This window comes from Pongo pygmaeus, chromosome 9 (genome assembly GCF_028885625.2).
Source record: "Pongo pygmaeus isolate AG05252 chromosome 9, NHGRI_mPonPyg2-v2.0_pri, whole genome shotgun sequence".
Taxonomy (NCBI): domain Eukaryota; kingdom Metazoa; phylum Chordata; class Mammalia; order Primates; family Hominidae; genus Pongo; species Pongo pygmaeus.
The window spans coordinates 8327789-8346377 of NC_072382.2; the positions used below are offsets into that span (position 1 = coordinate 8327789).

The 18589-nt window shown below is 58.8% G+C and overlaps 3 protein-coding genes across 8 annotated transcripts; all 3 read left to right on the plus strand.

The window, feature by feature from the left end:
* The first annotated feature begins 33 nt into the window (after positions 1 to 33).
* On the plus strand, positions 34 to 2362 carry B4GAT1 (beta-1,4-glucuronyltransferase 1). The gene is made up of 2 exons (XM_054440578.2): positions 34 to 1258; positions 1508 to 2362. The coding sequence occupies exons 1-2, from the start codon at positions 203 to 205 to the stop codon at positions 1697 to 1699; spliced, it is 1248 nt and encodes a 415-aa protein (XP_054296553.1). The 5' UTR covers positions 34 to 202; the 3' UTR covers positions 1700 to 2362.
* Positions 2363 to 2565: 203 nt separating this feature from the next.
* BRMS1 (BRMS1 transcriptional repressor and anoikis regulator) lies at positions 2566 to 10478 on the plus strand. 6 transcript variants are annotated; one of them, XM_054440581.2, is made up of 11 exons: positions 2614 to 2765; positions 3529 to 3573; positions 5494 to 5639; positions 6231 to 6321; positions 6521 to 6648; positions 6808 to 6887; positions 6984 to 7080; positions 7637 to 7729; positions 9065 to 9129; positions 9540 to 9579; positions 10013 to 10478. In XM_054440581.2, the coding sequence occupies exons 3-11, from the start codon at positions 5501 to 5503 to the stop codon at positions 10147 to 10149; spliced, it is 870 nt and encodes a 289-aa protein (XP_054296556.1). In that variant the 5' UTR covers positions 2614 to 2765; positions 3529 to 3573; positions 5494 to 5500; the 3' UTR covers positions 10150 to 10478. The 6 variants fall into 6 exon arrangements, with proteins under 6 accessions (XP_054296558.1, XP_054296554.1, XP_054296556.1 ...); XM_054440582.2 differs by having other exon boundaries at positions 3529 to 3564; XM_054440584.2 differs by having other exon boundaries at positions 2615 to 2765; positions 3529 to 3564; positions 9931 to 10478.
* A 211-nt stretch (positions 10479 to 10689) lies between these two features.
* On the plus strand, positions 10690 to 15709 carry RIN1 (Ras and Rab interactor 1). The gene is made up of 10 exons (XM_054440587.2): positions 10690 to 11471; positions 11630 to 11810; positions 11912 to 12026; positions 12106 to 12178; positions 12290 to 12381; positions 12536 to 13273; positions 13566 to 13871; positions 14120 to 14251; positions 14365 to 14516; positions 15022 to 15709. The coding sequence occupies exons 1-10, from the start codon at positions 11386 to 11388 to the stop codon at positions 15496 to 15498; spliced, it is 2352 nt and encodes a 783-aa protein (XP_054296562.2). The 5' UTR covers positions 10690 to 11385; the 3' UTR covers positions 15499 to 15709.
* Positions 15710 to 18589: the final 2880 nt, after the last annotated feature.

The following is an 18589-nucleotide window of genomic DNA, read 5'->3' on the forward strand; positions in this document are numbered from 1 at the left end:
GGGCGAGCCGGCGCGCTGGGGGCTGGGGGCGGCGGCGGGCGGCGGGCGGCGGGCGGCGGGCGGGGCGGGGCGGCGCGCGGGGCTCGGCTGGCCTCGGCTCGCCTCGGCTGCGCTCGGCAGGCTGCGGTAAATCCGGGCTTGCGGCCGCTGGCGTAGTCTGTGGCCGGGTGGTCGTTGCTGCGCGCCCCGAGCCCGGAGAGCCATGCAGATGTCCTACGCCATCCGGTGCGCTTTCTACCAGCTGCTGCTGGCCGCACTCATGCTGGTGGCGATGCTGCAGCTGCTCTACCTGTCGCTGCTGTCCGGACTGCACGGGCAGGAGGAGCAAGACCAATATTTTGAGTTCTTTCCCCCGTCCCCACGGTCCGTGGACCAGGTCAAGACGCAGCTCCGCACCGCGCTGGCCTCTGGAGGCGTACTGGACGCTAGCGGCGATTACCGCGTCTACAGGGGCCTGCTGAAGACCACCATGGACCCCAACGATGTGATCCTGGCCACGCACGCCAGCGTGGACAACCTGCTGCACCTGTCGGGTCTGCTGGAGCGCTGGGAGGGCCCGCTGTCCGTGTCGGTGTTCGCGGCCACCAAGGAGGAGGCGCAGCTGGCCACGGTGCTGGCCTACGCGCTGAGCAGCCACTGCCCCGACATGCGCGCCAGGGTCGCCATGCACCTCGTGTGCCCCTCGCGTTACGAGGCAGCCGTGCCCGACCCCCGGGAGCCGGGGGAGTTTGCCCTGCTGCGGTCCTGCCAGGAGGTCTTTGACAAGCTAGCCAGGGTGGCCCAGCCCGGGATTAATTATGCGCTGGGCACCAACGTCTCCTACCCCAATAACCTGCTGAGGAATCTGGCTCGTGAGGGGGCCAACTATGCCCTGGTGATCGATGTGGACATGGTGCCCAGCGAGGGGCTGTGGAGAGGCCTGCGGGAAATGCTGGATCAGAGCAACCAGTGGGGAGGCACCGCGCTGGTGGTGCCTGCCTTCGAGATCCGACGAGCCCGCCGCATGCCCATGAACAAAAACGAGCTGGTGCAGCTCTACCAGGTTGGCGAGGTGCGGCCCTTCTATTATGGGTTGTGCACCCCCTGCCAGGCACCCACCAACTATTCCCGCTGGGTCAACCTGCCGGAAGAGAGCTTGCTGCGGCCCGCCTACGTGGTACCTTGGCAGGACCCCTGGGAGCCATTCTACGTGGCAGGAGGCAAGGTGCCCACCTTCGACGAGCGTTTTCGGCAGTACGGCTTCAACCGAATCAGCCAGGTGCTCATAAGGGAGAGGGCAGGGGTAATGGGGCAGGAGGGGTGGTGGGATCAGGGAGTTATGAGGAGTGGCCCTGGATGGAAAGGAGGCAATGAAGCAGGAAGGATCATAGTTCAGGAGGTGGGTGGATGGTGTGGAAGATCCAGGATACTTCCAGAGGGGTGAGGACGCCGGACTGTGGCTTCAGGGGAATCAGTCTCAGCCCTGTCAATGTCATCAAACTTTGCTAACCTGTCTTTCCTCCTACAGGCCTGCGAGCTGCATGTGGCGGGGTTTGATTTTGAGGTCCTGAACGAAGGTTTCTTGGTTCATAAGGGCTTCAAAGAAGCGTTGAAGTTCCATCCCCAAAAGGAGGCTGAAAATCAGCACAATAAGATCCTTTATCGCCAGTTCAAACAGGAGTTGAAGGCCAAGTACCCCAACTCTCCCCGACGCTGCTGAGCCCTTCCCTCCCCTAATCTGAGAAGTCAGCCTCTTGGCTCCTCAGGCCACCATTTAGGCCTGACTGGGGTAAGAAATGTCGCTCCACTTTACAGCGGTAGCTGTGGTGTTGAAACACTGGACTTGAATATGGGGTGCTGGGATCGAGTCCTAGCTTTACCACTAACTAGCTGTGTGGCCTTGAGTAAATCCCGTTACCTCTCTGAGCCTCGGTTACCCTGTACGTAAAAAGGGAGGTGAGAATACCTACCTCACGGAACTGTTGGGAGGCTCAGATGAGATGCTATATGTGAAAACATTCTGTAAGCTTCGTACAAATGTGAAGTATTAATATTATCGCAGTATTATTATTGTTATTATTAACAATCTTGGGTGGGTAGTAGGAGAGCAAAGAGTATGAATGGGATGGAGCTAAGAAGTCTGAATACTTAATGAAATGGACTTTTTGTAAAGTAATCAGATGAAGGCATAAAATTTAGTTCTTAGCTCTTGAACAGAAGCCTAAAATTCCTGGTTCTCTCAGGCCTTCGCCCTCAAGGGTTCTGGAGGAGGGAAGGGTCTGCAGGCTCCATGGGTGACAGCCTGAGATCTGTCCCTTCAACAGGCTGGGCTGGGTATGTGCCTACCGATGACAATGTGTAAATAAATGCGTGTTCACACCCACAGCTGGCTCCGTTACTCTCCTGAGCTGGGGGTGGGGGGATCGGGGCCGGCTTCTCCCCTTGCACGCCGTGGGGAGACGGCCGCGGACGAAGGGCACCGTCTGCAAAGCACTGAAACATCAGGGCCTTCCCTGCAGGCCGAAGGCCTGCGCGAATGTCGGCCAGTTACTATGGAGACCGGCCCGCGGTATCCCAGCATGCCTCGGGACCAAACTGTCCAACTGTGAGCATCCCCCGACCGTCGTCTCCTGATGACGCACACGGAAGCAGCGGTAGGCTCTGCCTCCCAGAGAAAAGGGAGCCGCGCAGCGCCTACGGGAGTCCGGCGGCAGCAGCCGGTACCGGAAACCACGGGAATCTCTCAGGGAATCTCCGTCGTCAGGCCAGAGGCCCCAGTCCCCGCGGTGCGTATCGTCATGCATGGCTTTTGGTTCGGCCTCTCCGGTTAGTCGAGCAGGGCCGGCACAATCTCCTCCTCCGAGGCCGAAACAGAGATTTAACCGGCCTGACGCGTGCTGGGCTGCGGGCGAGCCAGTGATATTCCGGCCCGCTCCGGCGCATCTAGAAGGGAGCGGGAGGCCCCCTGGGCGCTGCGGAGAACCTAGGTTGACCTCTGCGAGAGTGAGGAGGGTCTGCCTTCCCTAGGGGCCTGCCCCGGAGGAGCTGCCATTCTGAAAAGATAAATTGCCTGTGTACAGCGCTTTACAGTGTGCTTTTCCATCCCTTACCACCTGCGAGCTCCTCAACACTCAGCAGGAATGGTTATCCGCTTTTTGTACCCGGGGTAAGGTGGGAAGGTTGTGACTTAACTCACTCAAAATCAGAACCAGGGTGAGGAAAGAAAGGCTTCTGGAAGAGATAGACTTAAGCTGCGTCTTACAAAGTGAATATACTAACAGTGAAGAGGCATTGCAAATGTTGGGAACTGAGGCTTGATAACGGGAAAGATGAAGCTGGTTTAGAGAACCGAGTCTTTCAATCAGGTGCAGGTCATTAGTGAAATTGTTGAGGAATATGACTAAACGCTCACCTAGGCCAGGCTTACTATACATAACTTGAATTGGTGTCAAGGAAAGTTTGCTACCATTACAGGGACCTGGGACTACCGAAAAGTAAAAGCTAATGTCTGCCTCACAAAAAATTTCTTTGTTAAATTTGTATTTGCAGATCCTCCAGTCATCAAGTGAACCAGCACTGTGCTAGGTAAATAAGGTACATGTGCAGCCCCTGCCCTAGTGAGGCTCACAGACTGATTGGGGGAACAGACATGAGAACAGGCAAATAGATATAAACAAAGCTTCCTAGAGGGAGTGGTGTCTGTACTGTTCTAAAGGACTACAAAGCAGTGTCCAGAGAAGTTGGAAGAACACAATAAAATAGAAGCCTGCAGGGGATTGAGAGATTATCTGCTGAGAGGACTGTTTTCTTCTTAGGTGATCTCTTGGCAGTACTTGGCACTATCAGTACAATTACTACTTGGCAGTACTTGGCTTTCTTCTAAAACTCTCTTTCTCCACGACTTCGGGTTTTGCCTCCTCCTTTGTAGGGGTCCCCTCATCTGCCCCTTTGGTGACCCTGGGCGTCTTCTGATCGCACACATTGTGCCTTGCTAGTCGCACCTTCTCCTGCGACATGAAGAACTTGCTGTATGCTGACGACCAAGTCTCTGCAGCTCAGATTTCTCACTGAGACTTAGACCCATGTTCCCCCAGCTGCTTTCCTTCTCTTATTTCTGGGTCTTTGCTACTGACTCTACCTGGAATGTTCCCTCAATAAGTGCAGCTCACCCAGCTGGTCCATCTTTGTCTGGAAGCCTCCCTGCTGCATCGGGCTCCAGGTCCTGGTTATATACCCCTCCATTATGCCCCTGGTCTTAACTCTCCTCCTGCCATGGTTATAGTGTGCTCCTTTGCCCCTCTCTCCCAGGAACTTGTAAACTCCGTGAGGTCAAAGACAGTCACACTTGGGCGCCTGCATACCACAGTGTCTGACGGTACCTAGCATATGTTAGATGTTCAATACATGTTAGATGAGTCAGTAGAAGAAGGAATGCTTACCAGTGTTCAATGTTGCCGAGCAGACGATTAAAATAAGCACTGAAAAATATTGGCATTAGCCACAAGGAAGTCATTGGTTAATGCTACGGGATCAGTTTCAGCTGAGATTGATGACATCGAACAAGTGGGAGGTGAAAGTAGGAACAGCCAGTGTTCATGAGACCTTGAAAAGTGTAACTGTGAAGTGGCAAACGGAGCAGTTAGGTGGGATGGGTGAGGTTTTGTGTTTCTGTGTTTTGTTAATGCTGGGAAATACCCAAGCACATCTAAAGTTTCATGGGAAGGAGGTTGCTAAGAGTTAGAAGCTGAAGACACAGAAAAGAGAGGGGAGCACTGACGACCTGCGGTCCAAGAGGAAGCAGGAGGAGATGGGATTTGACCCAGAGCACAATGAAAGACAAGGAGAGTGTAACGTTATCTGGAAGAGAAGCCGAAGGCATTGTAGGCAGAAGGAACAGCTGAGGCAGAGGGCGGATGGTGGAAGTGCGAGCACTAGCCGTTGCATGCTGGGAGGAAGGAGCTGGACCGGTAGGTCAAGTCCAGTCTGGGAAAGACCTTGAAAGCCCCAGTTAGAAATTTAGGTCCAGTTCGGGTGTGGTGGCGGGCGCCTGTAATCTCACTACTTGGGAGGCTGGGGCACGAGAATCGCTTGAACCCGGGAGGAGGTTGCAGTGAGCTGAGATTGTGCCACTGCACTCCAGCCTGGCAACAGAGCGAGACTCTGTCTCAGAAAATAAGAAGAAGAAGAAAAGAAATTTAGGTCCAGTTGCAAAGGCAGTGGAGAGTGCCCCCTGGGCCTTTCCTCTCTGTGGATCACAGCCTTGGCCAGTATTCCTAGGATTAGGATCACCAGTGACATCCAAGAGCAGGAGCAGTTCCACAGCTCCCAGGCTTCTGTGAGAGGTGCAGATGGCCATTTGCACCCTTGTCACCCAGTTTGTGCTCAACGTGTGGCCAGGCCAGTCACTTCCCTGGCTTTCCCCATCTGGGATCAGGTTGGGTTCATCTCCCTGCTGCCTCTTTCCCCCTCTGAGCTGTGGGCAGCCATAAGTGATAGCTCCATTCCTTCTCCCAGAGTCCAGATGCCTGTCCAGCCTCCAAGCAAAGACACAGAAGAGATGGAAGCAGAGGGTGATTCTGCCGCTGAGATGAATGGGGAGGAGGAAGAGAGTGAGGAGGAGCGGAGCGGCAGCCAGACAGAGTCAGAAGAGGAGAGCTCTGGTGAGCCCCTACACACACACACACACACACACACACACACACACACAGAGCCCCTACACACACACATGCACACACACACACAGCGCCTACACACACGCATGCACATACAGTGCCTACACACAAGCACACGCACACACAGCCCCTGCACACAAGCGCACACATGCACACACAGCCCCTTCACACAAGCACACACACACAGCCCCTATACACAAGTACGCACGCGCACACACACAGCCCCTGCACACAAGCACGCACACACAGCCCCTACACACAAGCACGCACGCACATGCACACACAGCCCCTACACACAAGCATGCATGCACAGACACACAGCCCCTTCACAGAAGTACACGTGCACACAGCCCCTTCACACAAGCATGCATGCACATGCACACACAGCCCCTACACACAAGCACACAAGCACACACATAGCCCCTTCACACAAGCACGCACACACACAGCCCCTTCACACAAGCATGCACGCACGCACACACACACACAGGCCCTACACACAGGCATGCATGCACACACACACATGCAGGTACCCACCACTCCTCCCCAGAGCTAGCCCTTACTGGCCTCTTGTCCCAGAGATGGATGATGAGGACTATGAGCGACGCCGCAGCGAGTGTGTCAGTGAGATGCTGGACCTAGAGAAGCAGTTCTCAGAGCTAAAGGAGAAGTGAGCATGGGGACACCTTGGGCTGGGTCTGCGAAGATCTGGGATGAGGAGGTGGCGGGCCTGGTACTGGGCAGGCGTGGTTGGTGCCCAGGAAGTGCACGCCTAACACTGGGCTTGCTGTGGAATGGGTGCTGAGTACGTGTTTGCCCAAGAGCGATGGGTGAGCAAATGGGTGCACGGCTGCCTCTTTACCACCCAGGTTGTTCAGGGAACGACTGAGTCAGCTGCGGTTGCGGCTGGAGGAAGTGGGGGCTGAGAGAGCCCCTGAATACACGGAGCCCCTTGGGGGGCTGCAGCGGAGCCTCAAGATTCGCATTCAGGTGGCAGGTCTGTGGGTGGTTCTGCACCCTCTTCGCCTCCCAGAACCCATGGCACCCTGTCCCCTTCCTCTCTCGTTCCTGCCCGGCCTTGCCCTTTGCTCTCAGCCCTCCTATGTGGGCACCGGGCTCCCCAGCCAAGCAGGGACCCTCCTCCCTTTCTCTGCAGGGATCTACAAGGGCTTCTGTCTGGATGTGATCAGGAATAAGTACGAATGTGAGCTACAGGGAGCCAAACAGCACCTGGAGGTGAGCCTGATTGGGCACACTGGGGGCAAGGCGGGGCTCAAGGCCTGAAGTGGCCTCACCCCATCCGTCCTGCTGAGCTGTTGCCCCCTCTTCCAGAGTGAGAAGCTGCTGCTCTATGACACGCTGCAGGGGGAGCTGCAGGAGCGGATCCAGAGGCTGGAGGAGGACCGCCAGAGCCTGGACCTCAGCTCTGGTGAGCGCGAGAGCCTGGACACCCCAGAACTGGGCCCGGCTCTGTCCATGCCCACCCCTCTTTGGACTTCAGATGTCCTGAAGTCAAGGGGACAGTCAGAGGACCTGCCTCTTGGGGTCAGTGTGAGGGCTGAAGGAGACCAGGCCTGGAAAGGGCCTGGCACACAATGGGGGCTCAGGAAGAGTGGCTCTCCCTGCCCTCTTCTGCCCCTGCTCTTTCCAAAACAGGTATCAGTGTGACATGCAGTCCCATGCAATAGCTGTAGTCCGCTCCATGTTCCTAGTACCTGTGTTCATGTGGAGTCCTGGGGTGGCAGGGATTGTCGTCATCCCACTGTCCACTAAACAGATGAGGCTCACAGAAGTGCAGCGGCCTCTTGCAGGATTGTGCAGCTGTGCAGGACCTGAACAGCCCTAAGGGGCTTCTACCCCAAGCCCAGGGTGGTGATGGCGCAGGGGAAATGAGGCCAGGCTGGCCCATTGTGGGGGCAGAGGCTACAGAAAAGGGAGTATCCTGTGGGCCAGCACCCCAATTCTAACTCTGGGTCTGGGGGCAGAATGGTGGGACGACAAACTGCACGCCAGAGGCAGCTCCAGGTCTTGGGACTCCCTGCCGCCCAGCAAGAGGAAGAAGGCACCTCTGGTTTCTGGTATCCTTTCACCCAAGGTGGCCTAAAAGTGGGCAGGATGTTAGGGTCACCTCCAGACCTGGGGGAGGGGGTTGGAGGGGACATGGAGGACAGTTACACTAGATGCACTCGTGGTTGCTTGGTGTCATGTGAACGTGTCCAGGCAAATCCAGCTGTCAGCACTTTCTTACGGGGTCCTGGGTCTCTCTGGGCTATGTGGACCCTAGGAAAACAGAAACAGGCTGGGCTCCGTGGCTCACATCTATAGTCCCAGCACTTTGGGAGGCCAAGGCAGGCAGATTGCTTGGGCCCAGGAATTCATTTCGAGACCAGCTTGGGCAACATGGTGAAACCCATCTCTAGAAAAAATAACAAAAATTAGCCAGGCGTGGTGGTGTGCACCTATAGTCCCAGCTACTCTGAAGGCTGAGGCAAGAGGATTGCTTGAGCCTGAGAGATCAAGGCTGCAGTGAGCCGAGATGGTGCCACTGCACTTGAGCCTGAGTGAGGTTTGGCCTTTGAGACCTTTCCATCGCCCGGGATTGTCCGAGCGGGTCCCCAGCTTTCCCTGGGGAGGCTTTGCTCACATCCCACCCTCCTCTTGGAAGTCCTGCCTGTCCCGACTGTCCAGGGCTTATCTCAAACGTTACCTCCTCTGTGAGGCCTCTTCTGGTCTTGCCCTAGTGCCTATGGCTTCACTCTCCTGTGCGCTTTTGTGCCCTGCCATGGGGTACCCACATCCCAGAGGGCACCGGCTGCCTCCGCCCCTCCCTAGGCAGGGCTAGCTTAAGCTTAGTCCAGAGCCTGCTGTGCTTTCATCTGTCCTGGCAGAGCTGAGTCCTCCTACACCCCTGAGGGCATTCCTGCAGCAGCCAGTCTTAGTCATTATGGCTACCTGGTGCTGGAGAGCAGGCCCAGGCAGGGAGGGAGGAATCTGGAAGGCCATGACTTGAGCAAATGGAAGGTGAAGGCATGGAGACATCAGGTAGGGAGCACTGGGGGAGGGGGAGTTGTCTCTGAAGGGATAAGCCCTGCATCTGTCTTTGGATCAGGGAAGGGGCCAGGTCAGGGCCAGTGCTGCAGAGTGAGATGGGATGGGCCTCAGCCAGCTGACCTAAGACGAGGTGAGGGTGAGCAAGGGATGGGGAACAACACTTGGTGTCCTCTATAGACTTGGTTCCAGGAGGACCCCCGGAACCAGGGGACTAAGAGGTAGGAGGTGGAACCTGAGCTCGGACCCAGGTCCTCAGCTCCCACTCCATGCTGTCCGCTGTACCCCCACTCCTGAATGTCAGGTGGGTGGCCCTGCCCTCATCACCTGCCACCTCCACTGGGCTTCCTTGACCCCCACCACAGGCCCATACATCGTGTACATGCTTCAAGAGATCGACATCCTGGAGGACTGGACGGCCATCAAAAAGGTGGGGGCCGCTGCTGCCCACGTGACCTGCCCCACCTCAGGGCCCCCCACCCTGGCAGCAGCTCTGCCATCTGCAGGCCTGGGAGTTCTCTGCTCACCAAGGCTCCCCCATCTTCAGCCCAGGGTCCCTGGATCGCAGTTGGCTCACAAGTCCTCTTGCTCAAGGCGGCCCTGGGAAAAGGGATTTCTAGTCTGTGTCAGCCCCTTCCTGTTCCAGGACAGGTTTTGATGGGGTGGGAAGGTGGCGGGGAGGCGGGAGAGCCGCTGAGCTGGCCAGCGGTCAGGAGCATGGGAGCTCTGCCTGGGTGGGGCCTGAGGCAGCAGCCCACAGGCCACGGAGGTGGGGGGTGGGGCAGGGATTGCCAAGCTGGAGGTGGGCTCTCAGGGGAGCTTTTCTTCTCACCCACCCAGGCTAGGGCAGCTGTGTCCCCTCAGAAGAGAAAATCAGATGGTAAGAACCATGGCTGTTGCACGGCCTCCCCTGCTCCCTTGCCATCACCTTTGCTCAGCTCAGCCTCCAGGAAGGAGCCCAGAGAGGCTATGACTGCGTCAGAATCAGTGGCCCAAGAAAGTTAGGATGGTCTAGATTTGAGGGGCTTGTGGGCGTTTGAGGAGCAGGAACCAGGATGGGGCTGGGGAAGCTCTGGGTTGATGGAGCTCCCACTCAGGAGGGGTCAGGGAGGGCTGTGGAGCTGCCCAGGAGGCCTGTCCTGGGCCAGCCCAAAGCCACTCAGTAAGTGGCTGCCTCCCTCCTTTCAGCTTCCTCACTGGTGACAGTTTTCTCCTTCCCACATACGCACAGGACCTTGACCCTGCTGTTCGCAGCCAGGGGGACCCTCAGAGCAGCTGGCACCGCACCCAGGATTCTCGTCTTCCTCCTGCAGACAGGCGGACCCACAGGCCCCTCAGGGTCTGCCCAGCCAGGCTCCTGTGGTGCTGCTGGGCCCTCTCACTCCAGCTGGCACTGGCCTGGACTCCTCTGCCCTCCTCGAGGCCTGCACAGCTGTGGCCGTGGAGCTGACCTGGCCAGGCAAGGCTGCTGTCTCCATCCCTGAGCCGCCTGCCACCTCCCACTCCTGAAGATCCACCTCTTGGGGCTCCCCTGACAGAGAAGACAGCCGAAGTCGAAGCCACATCCTCTTGCTGACCTTGGATGCAGGCTCTCCGGCCTCAGGGCCAGGGAGCCAGTTTCCACTGTGCGGGAACTCTGAGTCAGACGTGATTATCTGGGGGTCTGTCCACCCTGGCTGGAGCTGGAGGCAAAATGCCAGGCCCCCCAGGTTTTCTCAGGGCAGTTCTTGGTGTCTGCCTCTCAGATTCCAAGGACTGGAATTAAAACCTTTCCTGGGACTCTGGCGTGCCCCGTGTGTGTGTGATTTACCTTGCAAGAGAATCAGGGCTTCCGTGGGGAGCACCTGAACCAGGCCGACTCGCACTACCCAGCAGAGGCTGGAGCACTGTGCGTGGGGCCAGGCTGGGGAGGGGGAGGTGGGCGCTGGGCTGCCTGGCTCTGGGCAGAGTCAACATATGGCAGCGGGAGAGTGCCTCGGTAGGGAGGGTGGGTGTGTGTGCTTGAAGCCTGGGTCATGTCTGCACCTGTCCCAGTTGCCTGGCAGATTGGCAAGGCAGGCTGGCAGAGCCTGCGTGCGTGGGAGGCAGCCGGCAGCACCGCCATGTGCTGACGACCTCACAGCCAGACTCCCCCTGGTTAGCGCTGAGTGTCAGAACCACCCCCAGAACCTCAGTTAAGCAAATAGGTTGGTTTCCATGGAGACATGGCATATTTTCTCCATGGCAACCTAAAATCCTAAAACCCAGGTTCAGGAATGAGTCATCTATGGAAAGTAGAGGGTGCTCTCCCACAAGGCTGACCTGAGGCCAGGGGCAGATGAGCGACTGACCACAGACCCAGAGGTGCCCCCAGAGCATGGCTGGGGCCTGTGGGGACTGAGGCCGCTTAACCACTTCCTGCCCGCCTTTGCAATATGAGGAGCTGGTGAGGCTGCAGGAGGCCGTGTGTGGAGGTGGCATTCCCCCAGCTGGGGCCCTCAGAGCAGGGCTAGCATGGAGGGGACCCCTGACCCCCAAAGCAGGGTCCAGAACAGAGGAGGCGGGCACTGGCCAGGCAGGGTGGACACACAAGAGTTAACTGGCGGGTGTGACAGGCGGACCGCCCTCAGGAAGTGTTACTCACTGGGGATGTGCGTGCCTTGCCTTGGGACTGGATTCTCTTCCTGAAGCGAAGGAGCTCCCAGCCATGGAAAGCCCTGGAGAGTCAGGCGCGGGCTCTCCTGGAGCCCCCAGCCCATCCAGCTTCACTACTGGGCACCTGGCGAGAGAAAAGTTAGTGAAGTTGGCAGGGCAGCCAGGTGGGGCAGGGAGGGGCTGTGAGAGGAGGGCCTACCCGGGGATAGAGAAGGTGGGAAACCCGGGAGCGGGGAAGAGGAGAGCAAGGGTCCCAGCCCCTGGCTCCCTGCTCAGATCTGGGTGCCCGCCCCCAGGCCAGCCCAGGACCCACTGTATGACGTGCCCAACGCCAGCGGCGGGCAGGCAGGCGGGCCGCAGCGGCCGGGGCGCGTTGTGAGCCTGCGGGAGCGCCTGCTGCTCACCCGGCCCGTGTGGCTGCAGCTGCAAGCCAACGCAGCAGCCGCACTGCACATGCTGAGGACCGAGCCCCCGGGGGTGAGTCTTGCCCCAAACTCCAGGGACTGGCCAGCCAGGGGTGGGAGAGAGAGGGGTGGGACGCCAAGGTCCTGAGCTGCCTGAGCCCTATCCACTTGCAGACGTTCCTCGTGCGGAAATCTAGCACCCGCCAGTGCCAGGCGCTGTGCTTGCGTTTGCCTGAAGCCAGCGGCCCCTCCTTCGTCTCCAGCCACTACATCCTGGAGAGCCCTGGCGGTGAGGGGCTGGCCTGGCGGGAAGGGGCTGGAAGCAGGGAGGTTCCCCAGAGAAGCACCTCACTTCCCTCCTCTCTCAGGCGTCTTCTTGGAGGGCTCGGAGCTCGTGTTCCCGGACCTAGTCCAGCTCATCTGTGCCTACTGCCACAGCCGGTGAGTCTGCCCACAGGGTGCCTGGTGTCCACGGGCCCTGCTCCTTGGGACAGCCCATCCTCCCCATCCCCTTTGGCCCTCACTCCCTTCTGCTCCCCTCTCTGGCCTCAGGGACATCCTTCTCCTCCCGCTGCAGCTCCCCAGAGCCATCCACCGCGCAGCCACCCACAAAGAGCTGGAGGCCATCTCCCATCTGGGCATTGGTAAGGGCTCCCTGCCACCCATTGCACAGATGAACAAGCTGAGGCTGAGGGCAAGGGAAGGCTCGCGCACACCTCCCGAAGCCCATGCCTTGCCTTGGTTGGGAGACTTCCCCTAACCAATCCTGGAGGCCCCAGTCAGTTTCTTGTTCCCTAGAGTTCTGGAGCTCCTCCCTCAACATCAAGGCTCAGCGGGGCCCGGCTGGAGGCCCAGTGTTGCCCCAGCTGAAGGCCCGGTCCCCTCAAGAGCTGGACCAGGGCACCGGAGCCGCCTTGTGCTTCTTCAACCCCCTGTTCCCGGGGGACCTAGGGCCCACCAAGCGGGAGAAATTCAAGAGAAGCTTCAAAGTGCGCGTGTCCACAGAGACCTCCAGCCCCCTGTCTCCACCTGCCGTGCCGCCTCCCCCCGTCCCCGTGCTGCCAGGGACAGTCCCCAGCCAGACAGAGCGGCTGCCCCCTTGCCAGCTGCTACGGAGAGAGAGCTCAGTGGGGTACCGCGTGCCAGCAGGCGGTGGCCCTAGCCTTCCGCCTATGCCCTCCCTCCAGGAGGTGGACTGTGGCTCCCCCAGCAGCTCCGAGGAAGAGGGGGTGCCAGGGTCCCAGGGGAGCCCAGCGACCTCACCCCACCTGGGCCGCCGGCGGCCTCTGCTTCGGTCCATGAGCGCCGCCTTCTGCTCCCTACTGGCGCCGGAGCGGCAGGTGGGCCGGGCCGCAGCAGCACTGATGCAGGACCGACACACAGCCGCGGGCCAGCTGGTGCAGGACCTACTGACCCAGGTGCGGGCCAGGCCCGAGCCCCAGGAGCTGCAGGGCATCCGTCAGGCGCTGAGCCGGGCCCGGGCCATGCTGAGCGCGGAGCTGGGCCCTGAGAAGCTGCTGTCGCCTAAGAGGCTGGGTGAGGCTCCGTCTCTCCATAGCTCCAGCACTGCCCCATCCGACCCTCTGCTCCCCTCCACAGCACCAGTCTGTCTGATTCTGTTCTGCTGCTTTACACATCCACCTTGTCTTACCACTGTTCGAGAGAGTTCCATCCCCTCTCTCCCCCAACTCTTCCGTCTCACCCAGGCTACCTCCTCCTGCTTTCCTTGCCTCTCCTCCCTGATTCTGCCCCTTTTCCCTTCTCCCCTGGCCTCTGCCCTCCATACCCCCAGTCTTCCCCTGACCCCTCCGTGTCGCTCCTCTGGCAGAACATGTCCTGGAGAAGTCATTGCATCGCTCTGTGCTCAAGCCTCTCCGACCCATCCTGGCAGCCCGCCTGCGGCGCCGGCTTGCAGCAGACGGCTCCCTGGGCCGCCTAGCTGAGGGCTTCCGCCTGGCCCGGGCCCAGGGCCCTGGAGCCTTCGGGTCCCACCTGAGCCTGCCCTCCCCAGTAGAAATGGAGCAGGTGCGCCAGAAGCTGCTGCAGCTGCTCCGCACCTACTCACCCAGCGCCCAGGTCAAGCGGCTCCTGCAGGCCTGCAAGCTGCTCTACATGGCCCTGAGGACCCAGGAAGGTATGTCCCTGCCACCACCTCACCCTGCGCCGCCCCTTTGAGTCAGAGGCGGGCCCCCAGTGGCAGGTCCCCAGGACCCTGGAACAGCCCTGCAGGAGAGAATGAGCCCACCCTCCCCTCTTGCAGATGGCGAAACTGAGGCCTAGAGAGGAGCGCATCCTCTCCGAAGCCCCTAGGGCGTGGGGAGGGGTCACTGCCTAAAGCAAGGACTGCACCTGAAGCTTCTTCCTCTCACCATGTCCGCACAGGGGAGGGCGCGGGTGCCGACGAGTTCCTGCCTCTGCTGAGCCTCGTCTTGGCCCACTGTGACCTTCCTGAGCTGCTGCTGGAGGCCGAGTACATGTCGGAGCTGCTGGAGCCCAGCCTGCTCACCGGAGAGGGTGAGGGACCCCCAACCCACTTCCCTGTCTGGGTGGGCCCTGAATAAGCAGGGGAGAGGGGATGGGGTGCCCCACACCCAGCCTGAGCCATGTTCTTCCACCCTGTGTCCCAGGTGGCTACTACCTGACCAGCCTCTCTGCCAGCCTGGCCCTGCTGAGTGGCCTGGGTCAGGCCCACACACTCCCACTGAGCCCTGCGCAGGAGCTACGGCGCTCCCTCAGCCTCTGGGAGCAGCGCCGCCTGCCTGCCACCCGGTGCTTTCAGGTAATAGGCCCTCCACCGTGTCCTCAGAGCCAGACACCATCCCCGCCTTTCACCTTCCTGTCCCTGGTGAAGAGTCCAGACTCTGTAGCCAGATCCTGGGTTCTAATCCTGGCTCTGCCACTGGGTTATGGTGACTTGGGCAAGTTACTTGACTACTTTGTACCTCAGTTTTCTCATCAGTAAAATGGGGTAATAGGACCTGCCTCCTGGGGTTGAGGTGAAGATTAAATGAGTTAATGCAGGAGAGTGCTTGGGGCACAAAGTACTCATTATCAAAGCTTCATCTCAGGCTTGTGAGCTCCCCACTGGGCTGTCCTTGCACCTGCGGCTGTGGCCCACAAGCTGACCCCTGGAGCTCACAGAGCTTTTGCTGCTTGGTTCTCCCACTGGATTTCCACCTCCCCACCCTGTCCCTGCACAGCCCAGAAAGCTGATGGCTCAGCTTTGGAGCCAGATGCATGCCAGCCAGGGCTGAGTACTTGTTTTTGCTTCTCCTCCTGCATAGCACCTCCTCCGAGTAGCCTATCAGGATCCCAGCAGTGGCTGCACCTCCAAGACCCTGGCCGTGCCCCCAGAGGCCTCAATCGCCACCCTGAACCAGCTCTGTGCCACCAAGTTCCGAGTGACCCAGCCCAACACTTTTGGCCTCTTCCTGTACAAGGAGCAGGGCTACCACCGCCTGCCCCCTGGGGCCCTGGCCCACAGGCTGCCCACCACTGGCTACCTTGTCTACCGCCGAGCAGAGTGGCCTGAGATCCAGGGGACTGCGACAGAGGAGGAGAGCAGTGGGCAGTCAGAGGCAAGAAGCAGAGGGGAGGAGCAAGGGTGCCAGGGAGATGGGGACGCTGGGGTCAAAGCCAGCCCCAGGGACATTCGGGAACAGTCTGAGACAACTGCTGAAGGGGGCCAGGGTCAAGCCCGGGAAGGCCCTGCTCAGCCAGGGGAACCAGAGGCAGAGGGAAGCCGGGTAGCAGAGGAGTAGCTTGAAGTGGCCAGAAGGGTCATTCGGGGCGGGAGACCCTGAGCCTGCTGATAAATCCTTTTAGCGCCAGCAGCCCCACCCAGGGCCCTGTCCTGTGTCTGCCACCACCTTTGTCTGATACTTGTCTCCAGGGAAGCTGGGGGAACTGCCACATCTGAGGAACTGGAATAAAGATGAGGGGGCTTGGGGGACCCCCAGACTGTGTGCCCAAGGCCCCTTTCCTCTTGTTCTTCTTCCCCAGCTGAGGGTGAGCCAGCCTGCAATGGGGAGTGTGCCAAGTGGGGGCGAATCCGACGGATGCCCAACCTCTGACGCGGGGAGGGCGATAGTCTCAGCTCCTTTTACCCTTCCCCTCATGGGCATGGCTAAGGCAGGGCTCCACCCAAGTATCCCCCACCAGGCTGGGACTTCCAGACCCTAAAAGGTTCCAATGGCTCTTAGTTGTCAGGAGGATTTAGAGAGGCCACGGAACAGCAGCAAAGGCTCGGGGCCCACCCCTGTCCTGGACACCAGAAGGACCTGCACCTGCAAGCCTCAGTACTCTCATCTGTAAAGTGGGGACACTATTGCTGCCCTGCTCGGCTCCCAGAAGTGTCCCAGTGATCAAAATGGGTGATTTTGCTACAGGCAGAGCTCATGGCAGAAAGGGAGGGAGAGAGCTGGGCTGCTAACTCTCTCCCGGAGTCCGCTCTCTGCCAGACAGGGCTCCCACCTGCTGACGCCCAGTTCAGGGAGGTTATTCCCGTGGAAATCAGGCCCTGGGGAGAAAGTACCCAAGTTACAGTCTCTCCCCAAGATTTGGAGTCCTCCCAGGCCCTCCAGCATCTCTGGGGAGATCCACCAGCTGGCAGATAAGCTTCTAGAGTGGAGAGGGGGCTCAGAAACCATGCTCTCTGCACTAAACTCTTGGCCCTCACAAAAGCTTTACTTGGCATGGCTTGTTGGGCCCACTGAGGGTCAAGAAAGTGACTCCCAGGATGTCATACAGCAAGTCCTTAAGGGTTCCGCCGCCCAAACCAGGGCATCAGGTTCCAACTCCACCCTCCATTTTAAGCCACCCATAAAGGCCGGGGCAGCCCCCAAGGAAGCCGAGAGCAGGCAGCAAATCCAAACAAGGAAAAGTGCCGACGACCAACCACGAGGGGGCGTGCACGGCCCGGGAAGCTGCCGAGAGGGTGCCCACCCAGGGGTGAGGGCGCCTCCAAGGCTGCAGCAGCACAGGGGGACCCGGGCCTTGCAGTCCAGCAGCATCAGGCAACCTGGGGACAGCGAAGGGGCCAAGGCTGCTGGCCCCCAGGTCCCTTAGATTCTGGGGTCTGGGTAAGGCCAGCCTCTTGGGGGCCATCCCCAGGAAGGAAGGAATTGTCCCCCCATGGAGGACGACCCCAGAGGCTCTCTCCTCGGGCACTGGGCACAGAGGGGACGTCAGCCCACATGTCAGACATGACAACTGGGAGGTAGAAATCGTGGACATTGGCTTTTTGGGTTTTTTTGTTCGTTTGTTTGTTTGAGATGGAGTTTTGCTCTGTCGCTCTGGCTAAAGTGCAGTGGTGTGATCTCGGCTCACAGCAACCTTCGCCTCCCGGTTCAAGTGATTTTCCTGCCTCAGCCTCCCGAGTAGCTGGGACTACAGGTGTGCACCACCACACCTGGCTGATTTTTGTGTTATTAGTAGAGACGGGGTTTCCCCATGTTGGCCAGGCTGGTCTCAAACTCCCGACCTCAGGTGATCCGCCCGTCTTGGCCTCCCAAAGTACTGGGATTACAGGCGTGAGCTACCGCGCCCAGCCAGACATTGACTTTCAGATGAGCAGTCCAGATACAGCCCAGTTGCAGGGCTCCCATTTTTTTGTCACTAGGCCACCAGCAGCTCTTCCCTCCCCACTTCCATGCTCTCCCAAGGTTCTCACTGATAGGAAGTGTCCCGTTGGCTCTTCTGTCCTCCCTCCCTGTTTCACCACTCACTCCTAGTGCCTCACACAGTCCAATGCTGAGCACAAATGCCATAGGCGCTCAATAAATGTTGTTCACTGATTGGAGTTTGATAACCAGGAGTGAGGGACAGTGAGGCAGAAACCTGGGGAGCATAAGGGAGGACTGGGTTCTGGGAATCAAACATGGGATGTGTCAAGCTCAGTCCCAGAGGAAGGACCTGGAATGTTTGTAGAGGGTGCTCGGAGGATCCCAGGGGCCGGATGTACAACTGGTCTCATGGGAATGAGGCTCTGGGTCCTCTGCAAGCCCTTCCCGCCCTTGCCAGGCTCAGCATGACCTGACCCCCTCCCTGCCCTTCCCTGTGATGGGGCACCACAGGGAGCTGCTGCTGCCTGGGTCTTGCGGTTTTTCTTCTCAAGAAACTCTGGGCTGGGCTTGGTGGCTCACGCCTGTAATCCCAACACTTTGGGAGGCCGAGGCGGGTGGATCACCTGAGGTCAGGAGTTCCAAGACCAGCCTGGCCAGCATGGTGAAACCCCATCTCTACTAAAAATACAAAAATTAGCCAGGTGTCGTGGCATGCACCTGTAGTCCCAGCTACTGGGGAGGCTGAGGCGAGAGAATCACTTGAACCTGGGAGGCAGAGGTTGCAGTGACCCAAGATCATACCACTGCACTCCACCCTGGGCAACAGAGCAAGACTCCTTCTCAAAAAAAAGAAAAAAAGAAAAAGAAAAGAAAACAAAAAAGAAACCGATTGGTCAGGGGTCCAGGCCAAATCAGCATCAACAAGATTATGATCCTGGGGCAGAGCCTCCAGGCAAGGCGGACAATGATAGGCCAGTATAAGACCGGTCTCACTAGCCCCATTTTACAGATGAGAAAACTCAGACTTGCTCAGGGAAAGTGCCTTGTTACAGGACAAAGGGCTCAGATACCAGGTTCTGCAGTCCTTCAAAGCAGAGGGGCTGATTTATATGTCCACTCAGCACATCTATCAAATGTCTGTTATAGGCCGGGTGAGGTGGCTCAGGCCTGTAATCCTAGCACTCTGGGAGGCTGAGGTAGGCAGCTCACCTGAGGTCAGGAGTTCAAGACCAGCCTAGCCAACATGGTGAAACCCCATCTCTACTAAAAATATAGAAATTAGCTGGGC

What these genes read in the sequence shown, in the direction of transcription:
- B4GAT1 (XM_054440578.2), top strand. Translation starts at nt 203, where the DNA reads ATGCAGATGTCCTACGCCATCCGGTGCGCTTTCTACCAGCTGCTGCTG. An exon ending in GCTTCAACCGAATCAGCCAG is followed by an intron (nt 1,259 to 1,507) that starts GTGCTCATAAGG and finishes TTCCTCCTACAG; the next exon opens with GCCTGCGAGCTGCATGTGGC.
- BRMS1 (XM_054440579.2), top strand. Translation starts at nt 5,501, where the DNA reads ATGCCTGTCCAGCCTCCAAGCAAAGACACAGAAGAGATGGAAGCAGAG. An exon ending in GATTCGCATTCAGGTGGCAG is followed by an intron (nt 6,649 to 6,807) that starts GTCTGTGGGTGG and finishes CTTTCTCTGCAG; the next exon opens with GGATCTACAAGGGCTTCTGT. An exon ending in GAGCCAAACAGCACCTGGAG is followed by an intron (nt 6,888 to 6,983) that starts GTGAGCCTGATT and finishes CCCCTCTTCCAG; the next exon opens with AGTGAGAAGCTGCTGCTCTA.
- RIN1 (XM_054440587.2), top strand. Translation starts at nt 11,386, where the DNA reads ATGGAAAGCCCTGGAGAGTCAGGCGCGGGCTCTCCTGGAGCCCCCAGC. An exon ending in TGAGGACCGAGCCCCCGGGG is followed by an intron (nt 11,811 to 11,911) that starts GTGAGTCTTGCC and finishes ATCCACTTGCAG; the next exon opens with ACGTTCCTCGTGCGGAAATC. An exon ending in CATCCTGGAGAGCCCTGGCG is followed by an intron (nt 12,027 to 12,105) that starts GTGAGGGGCTGG and finishes CTCCTCTCTCAG; the next exon opens with GCGTCTTCTTGGAGGGCTCG.